The following is an 8,246-nucleotide window of genomic DNA, read 5'->3' as shown; positions in this document are numbered from 1 at the left end:
AAAAAAAAATGCTCCTTAGAGGTAAAGGTGGTGAGACAAAGTCTACTTTGGACATGTTGTCAGGAGAGACCAGTCCCTGGAGAAACATCATGCTTGGTAAAGGGGAGGGGCAGCATGAAAGAGGAAGAAAGATCTCAAGGAGATTGATTGACACTGTGGTTACAGCAGGGGGCTCCAACACTAACAACCACCAAAGCAACATGAGAGTAATTGTGAGGGTGGCGCAGGATGGGGCAGTGTTTCATCCTCTGGTACGTTGGGTTCGTAGAAGTCAGAACCAGATGGAGGACACCTAACAACAGTATCAGGACCACTCATCACAACCATGTGTTCCCAAGTAGAATTGTCCTGGTGTTTTCAAAGTAGGTCAACAGGTGGTAGTGGACACATTTTAGCAGTGCATAAGGAGGCTTAATGAGTTGCTGTTAAGATGTGGTCATGGGAAAGATGACTGCCTTTTGAACACTGCCTTTTAGCTTTGTTTCATCTCATGGCCTAGGTATGAAAACCAAACCCACTGCCATCGAGGCAATTCTGACGCGCTGTGACCCTGTATAGGGTCTGAGACTAAATCTCCACTGGAGCAGCCTCATCTTTCTCCCTTGGAGCCACTGGTAGTTACCCTACTGCACCACTGGGGCTCCTGGGTTTAAAACAGATGAGAAAAATGTATGTGATTCTAGATTTTAATGCTAGAAAGAAATGTTAATGTTTAATGTTAAGAGAGCCAAATCAATTTCTTTTTCTTTGTGTACTTCGAAGATGCTCTTGTAATATAAGAAAGCAAAAAGTCCTTGGAGTTTAATGTGTAAGTCATTCCAGAAAACATTATCTGAAATAAGTTCGTTTCTCTTTTTAAAGATAAAGCCTGTATTCTTTTGGTCTTGAATTACCATTGGCACCAAATGAACAGTTACCTGAAAAGTGTATTTTACCAAGATATGAGAAAATTCAAACTTATTTGGCAGCTGTTTTCCTTCGATGGAAATGAAAATTCGATTCTCACATCCAGTCCAAACTTCCCTCTCCTTTCTCCCCCTGGCAAGACTTCCAACACAGGTCTAGCCCAGGCAGACTTGAGAACCTGCACCCGCAAGAAGGGGGAACACGAGCATTTTTGTTCCTCTTTCCTCCGTGCTTGGCCATTCTTCACCCAGTCATTTTGCCCCTGGAGAGGGGAGGGGGCAGATCTTGCTTACCTCAGTGGTGTAGTGTTCTAAAGTGTAAACTTGACTGGTAAACCCCCAGGTATGTACCGGACACATGTCAGACCCAGCCGTCTATCGATATGTGATCTGACTGGGAGGCCTCATGATATGGAAGGAAAGGCACAAATGCTCAGGAAAGTCTCAGGTTTGAATATTGATTTCTGACATAGGTCTCAGTTTTTTTACCTGTAAAATGAGGGTAGTTTTACCTACCTTACTACCTCTAGTGGTAAGATTTTTTTTTTTATCATTTTATTGGGGGATCTTTACAACTCTTAATCCATACATCTGTCCATTGTGTCAAGCACATTTGTACATAGGTTGCCATCATCATTTTCAAAAGGTAAGAATTTGATTTAATAGGATCTGTATATAAAGCAAGGCGCCCTGGTGGTGTAGTGGCTCTATGTTGGGCTGCGATCCATCTGGCCGGCAGTTTGAAACCAGCAGCCCCAAGGAGAAAGAACAGTCTCAGAAAATCCCCAGGGGACGGCTAGGGTCAGCGGTGACTCAGTGGCCCTGAGTGTGACTTGGTCTGGTTTTGTTGTTTGCGCGTTGGACTGCTAAAGGAAAGGTTGGTGGTCCCAACCCACCCCGCTCCACAGAAGAGAGCTTGAGGCCGTGTCCCCCTTTAATGTTTTTAGCCCGGGTCCTACAGAGGGTCACATGAGTTGGCATCGACTCAGTGGGTAGTGGGTTTGAAGTTTTCCCTACCACACCGTGCATATTCAGTGCCCAGAAAGTCTTCAAAGGAGCTTTTGTTGTCTGTCGTTTTGTGGTGGTGGTCTTAGGTTTGTTTTGTTTCTAGTTTGCTGTAGCTTATTAAGGATTGAAAAACCAGTCAAGACCACAACTAACTTACTCTGAAAAGTTTTAATGAAGGATCTGCCAGGACTCCCATCTTAGGTCTCCTTATTTCCTCCTTTGAGGTAGCTAACCCTTTCCAAGTAGGTGGAGGCGTGCATTTGGAGTGATAAGAGAGAAATGCATGTTGTCATATCAAAGAGAAAAACAAAATTATAAAGACATTAAAACTCATTGACTGCTACCACCTAGCACGGAGCTATGGCCACGGCTCATGCTTTCTTCATGTGTGCTTTTTCATAGGACAACAAAAATAAGTTCTTTTTTGAATTAAATGATACACATTGATTTTTTTTTTTAACATTTTATTAGGGGCTCATACAACTGTTATCCCAATCCATACACACATCAATTGTGTAAAGCGCATTTGTACATCGTTTCTCAAAACATTTTCTCTCCATTTAAACCCCCGATATTAGGTCCTCATTTTTCCCCTCCCTCCCCGCTCCCCCCTCCCACATGAGCCCTGATAGTTTATAAATGGGTATTTTGTCACATTGATTTTTATAATCAAATATAATGCGCAAATTAAAAGCACATTTAAAATTCTCATAATCCCTCTAATCATTTTGTGTGTATATACACACACACATACTATGAGCAGTTAAAAACAGATTTCCTTTTTGGCGAAAATAGACAGAGCAAAACATAAGCCCATTCAACCGCTTGGGCATGTTGAGTACCTTCTCACCCTGTCGTCATTGTGTTCTCTTCTGGACCCGTTTGAGCTAGATACTCAGCATTTAGAAAAATAGATGTATTGGTATATACTTCATATTGCACAATTTAATCGTTCGGTCATGTTAAAGAGTTGTGCAATCAACACCACAATTGGTGTGAGGACATTTCTGGTGCTCGTTGTTAGCTCCCCATTCCTCCTCTTCCATGTCCCTAGGTAATAATTATTAATCCAGCTATTGTCTCGAGATTTACTTATCTTGGATTTTCATATACAGAAGAACATACAAAACACAAACGGAAGCAAGCAACAACAACCCCAAACCCACCAACAAATGAATAGACAACCCGTTAGAAAAACCTCAATTGAAAAGAAAGCAGAAGAGGAGCTGATACCAAGGAAGGGCTCAAGTAGAAAGCAAATGTTTTGAGAATGATGATGGCAACAAATGTACAAAAGTGCTTGGCACAATGGATGGATGTATGGATTGTGATAAGAATTGTATGAGCCCCCCAATAAAATGATTTAAAAAGGGGGGGGAGGGAAGAAAGCAGAAAATATTAAAAGCTGAAACAACTTTTAAATGGGCCAAAAGAGATCAAATGATAAGGTATTTATTACATTTTCACCTAACTGCATCTGCCGTGATCGACTTTGCCAGGCTCTCTGTCTGACCGCTAACAAGGCTGTTCACAACCCTGGATTGTGTTCTCTGAACATCTTTTAATGCTCAACATGGCACCATTCTAATGACTGCATTGTGGAGAGGTACAAAATCTTACCTTGATGTCTCCCTTACTTATTGTACGTGTTATTTCCGATGTACTTTTCTTAAACCCTTGTAAAACATAAGGAGTGGTTTTATGTTTGCCCAAATTTTCATTAGGTTCACCTTTACTTACTTATCTACATTCTAGCAACTTTCTGGGCTTTGGTTGCTTCTTTTTGGTGGGCCATTTCTTTGACTTTAAGGCTGTTGGGAATCTGGCCAATGATTCCTTCCCTCCAGCGTGCCCTTCCTGGCCTCCATCACCTGATGAACAGCCTTGAAGACAAACCAGTCTTTTCTGGAACACTCACCCAGTGACGGCCTTTACTGTTTTTCCAGCACACATTATATGGCCTGTCTTCCTTTTCCTGGTACTTGTGTGCTCAGGTGATCACCTCTGTGTTCCCAGTGCCAGCACAGGACCTGGGGCACAGCTACTGAAGAACGCATGTGACCTAGTCAGTAGCATTTAAAGATTAGGATCTCCATTCTAGGGCCCCTGCTTGCTCTGGCTCCAAAAACAGGAGTGGGAATACAATTTGGTTTTGTAAGTTAACTGACTTCCGTGCAATCTTGGTGCACACTAATGCTGGTATCAGTGTTCTGTATCAGAATAGATGCTGTGTTGAAATTTTCCATTAGGTGGGGGTGAAAAGGCAAGACAGCTGGAAAGGTAATTGGCTCTCCTTCCATTGTCTGAGCCTCCCATTTTTGGCATTGGGTTCACCATTTGGTTTTTCAGGTTGGTTCAGATTTGAACTCATCAGCTGGCCAGGCCTGAATGTTGACAGGAAATGCATACAGAAATGAAGCCAGCTGGGAAAATGAAAGAAATAGATAAACATGTTGGTTTTAAAAAAGAGAGCTAAAATGGTTTTTTGTTGTTGTTGTGGGAGTAACTGACACTGTAATACTAAGATCATTAAAAGACAGTAGATTTTTAAATTCTGATCTTTAGAGAGCTGTCTGGCATCTAGCACAGACTACCTTGATATTAATATGACATGTTTGTTTTTAAAATTAATACTTGCAGTTAGAGCTATGCTCTAATCCTTTAAAGTGATCTTTTGATTTAAGTGTATTTCTCACATTTGTGCAAACACTTAACAGTATTATTGACATCTAATTCTCATCGTACAATCCAGTACGTCATTCATATTAAGAAGAGTTGTACAATCATCACCACAACCAATTTTAGAACATTTACTTTTTTCTTGTAATCATTGCTATAAGCTTCCCCTTTTCCCCAGCCACCATTGCCATGCCCCAGGAAACCATTAACTCCCAGGTACTGTCTATAGATTTACCTATCTTGGATTTCATATACAGAAAAACATAGCAAAAAATTTTAACAATAACAAAGTAAAACAGAAAAATCTAAATAGTAAAGAAAGCAGAAAATGTTAAAAACTAGAGCAGATCTACAATGAGTCATAAGGGAGATCAAATGATAAGGTGTTAGATGCAACCTAACTACATCTGCAACGATCCACTTTACAATGCACTCTGCATGATAGCAAGGCTGTTCACATCCCTCGACTGGTCAGAGGGGGTTCACCAGAGGCTTAATTCATGTGGGAACTCTGCAAATGGATTTTGGGTCTCCACTGTCATCCATAACCTTTTGCAAACCAAGTGTTCGTGATTTAAAGCCTGGTACCATTTCCTTTTTTGCATTTGACTTTTATTGTTCACAATTCTTGGATCACACAGGCTGGTGAGCTTTCTTCCATGTGGATGGCTGCTTGTTTGAAGATAAGCCTTTGAGAACCCAGATGCTGTTCTGTGAAAACATTTTTTAATTGTGAAGCAAAAGGGAGTTCATCTGTAAAGATCAGTACCTTGAAGGACACTGGGGGCAGTGGAGTTGGTTTGTTCCATGGAACATTATTCATTTCATCTTTCCATTGTTATTGAAAGGGTAATATATATTCATTGTTGTTGTTTTTTTCCCATAGTAAAGCGTCCAAGACTGGTAGACAAAAGAAAGTCTCCTTCTTCCTGCAGACCTATGGTCCATTCAGCTAGGAAAGGCCATTGTTGCTGGTTATTGCTTATTTTAAATACTGCACCTTGCTTTTATGGCTTAGTAACGCTGATTCCACATTACCACGTATGATTGTTCCTGGTTCCTTTAGATGGCAGCAAGTGTTCCACTGTGGGATGTAAGATTTATTCCATCTCCTAGAAGCCCTGTGGCTTTGGGTTACAAGCTGGGCTGCCAGTGTCGTTCGAAATCACCAGAGGCTCCACAATAGAAAGACGGGCCTTTTACTCCCAGAAAGAGCGACACTCTCAGAAACTCATGGGCAATTTTAACCTGTCCTGCACGGTTGCTATAAGTTGACCTTGACTCAATGGCAGAAAGCTTGGGTTTTTTAGACTACCCACAGTTGTCTAGATTGGTTCTGGCATTTGCTGTTGCGAGTATCCTCAGACACGTATCTTTGTACATGTATGCAAATATGTGTTGGATAAGTTCTTAGAAGCATGACTGCTTAGAAGCATATTGGAAAGTATTGTGATGAGCTGTACGAGCCCTTAATAAAATGAGTTTTTAAAAAGAAAGTATTTAATGGGTGAGGGGAGGGGCCAGGCCTGTTCATTTATAAAACATTACTGTGTATTGCCTCAGTTAGAGGTATGGAATCTTTGCAAGTTCTCCTGTTTCTCCAGAGAACTGAGATCAACTGATTTTCATATTCAGAGTTAACCGACAGGATGTATTTTACATGCTCACATTAGTGATCAGATCCTCAAAGTGCAGTTTAAACTGGTTGAAATCAAGTACTAATTAGTATGCAGAAGCATAGTTTTTTTTTCTACACAGAGTAGCAGGGGGGCGTCATTGTCCCTAGGTTATTCTTGTGTAAAAACATTAAGGGCTCTTCTTCCTTTGAAAATGAACATTTGTTGGTTTGTTTTTTAATTGGCATTTGGGAATGGTTCTTTAAAAAAAAAAAAATAAAGGTTTGCTACCAGGTGAGTGAAAACAGTAATTGGAAACAGGATTTGGGATTTTCCTCCCTTGCTAAACTCCTTGAAGGGATGCTTGGCCCCCTTCCAAAAAATTAAAGTGAAAAATTCCTGTATGAGGTTGTCAAATTCTCATGCTGTATATTTTCTTTCAGATTCCTTTGTTTCTTCCTCTTCCTCTCAGCCTGTATCTCTATTTTCGACCTCACAAGGCAAGTCTGTCATTTTTTTTGTGCATTAATTAAAGAAAAATGTTGAGAAAGAGGCTGTAACTGGGAATACGAGGCACACATTTCCTATTGCCCTGCCAGATCCCTTAGAGTGAAACTGATGACAAGCAGTCCTTTCTGTTCCCCATTTCCGATGGATATCTTGTACAAGTTGAGAGTAGAACAAAGCTGAGTGGACCCTGGACATAGCAGAAGCTTGATGTTCAGTGTTTCATAAAAATCACCTACAGAATTTGGAGCAGATAAAATTGTACCTTTGAAAATATGTCACCGCCACCTCCACCACCCCCACCACCCCCCCAACATGCACTTGACGTATTGATTTGTGATTATATACTTGTTTTGGAGAGAGAATGGCTTTGAAAAAGCAGTTATAAAATGTGCCTCCACTGATTTACTAAAATACTCGCCAAACTAGCTAGAGTCACTTCCCACCAGCTGGGCTAGTTCCAAATTGCCTGGGAACATTCAGCAAGTCTGTTGACTTTCTGGCCAGCAAGGCCTGGTTGTCCTAGACTAGAGATTAAGTTGTGGCTTTGTTCTGTTGTGGCTCTAGATTTGCCAGCCAGTGAGGAAGGGAATCTCTTATAGCTCAGTGTGTCTGGAGAACTGAGTGCTTCCCTGGTTAGCATTAATGATGAAGTGCTACTGTGCTGCTCTGGACCCCGAAGACAGGTTAATTAGGGAAGCCCTTACCCCAAATGTCCTTTAAGTCACTAAGTAGAGCTAAGAAACTCCACGGGACCAGTTTGCAGTCCCAGCTGCCATCCTGAAGATGCAAAAGCTGAAGCTGGTGTTGCCGAGACTCTGACCTTATAAGGACGAGAACTGAGTGGGATAAAAGAATCCTAGTAAAACTTGTGGTTGGAAGGAGCAGGATGGACAATTTGTTGTTTTTAGTTTAGACTGATAGACACTGGGGGACCCTTCCCTAAGTTTGTGAATTTGGATACCATGTGGGTCTGAGCTGACTTGAAATTTACCTGTTTACTTTAAAAGAGAATTACCTTGTGAATATCAGAAAATAATTCGAACATACATAGGGCCTCTATTTTTGACATCGGGAATTAGGCTAGATTTCCATTTTGAATGTTTTTCAAATAAGAAATTTAATGATAGAAGATAAATTGGATTTTTAAAAATCCATAGTGTAAATAAAACATCATTATAATTTCTCTATTTAGGTACTTAAAGTCTAACTAATTCATCAAGTCACTTTTCCCTCCCAAATATAAGGAGGCTAAATCCTAGAGTGTATGTAACAAACAACTCACAGACCTAAGGAAATCTTGAGAAGATAATTGTCATGGCTTAAAATTTTATTTTAATCCCTGGTAAGGAAAAAGCATATATACACTGGGCAGAATGGAGATAATTGGCCTTTTCTCACTAAAAACTAATGTGTACAAAACCAGCTACTAAGTGGGCTTCTTTTTCACAGTGTGTATATAATAGTGTGTAGAAGAACATACATTTCTCTGTCATTCAGCCTTATTGGTTAGTGTGATTGGGAAAAGCGC

At 40.6% G+C, this 8,246-nt stretch overlaps 1 protein-coding gene across 3 annotated transcripts in view; it reads left to right on the top strand.

The window, feature by feature from the left end:
• Nucleotides 1–8,246, top strand: part of RTN3 (reticulon 3) — a 63,062-nt gene that overhangs the window by 14,784 nt on the left and 40,032 nt on the right. For 2 of the 3 annotated variants that reach the window (XM_013007435.2, XM_045297205.1), the window contains exon 2: nucleotides 6,652–6,708. The exons of the other annotated variant lie outside the window; for it this stretch is intronic. In XM_013007435.2, coding sequence (XP_012862889.1) covers nucleotides 6,652–6,708 — 57 coding nt within the window. The remainder of the gene's footprint in view (nucleotides 1–6,651; nucleotides 6,709–8,246) is intronic. 3 annotated transcript variants of the gene reach the window in all.

This window comes from Echinops telfairi, unplaced genomic scaffold, assembly GCF_000313985.2.
Source record: "Echinops telfairi isolate 266 unplaced genomic scaffold, ASM31398v2 ScPeMD7_7417;HRSCAF=8455, whole genome shotgun sequence".
Lineage (NCBI taxonomy): Eukaryota > Metazoa > Chordata > Mammalia > Afrosoricida > Tenrecidae > Echinops > Echinops telfairi.
The sequence above is the reverse complement of the archived record's forward strand: the minus strand, read 5'-3'. Positions and strand labels throughout refer to the sequence as shown.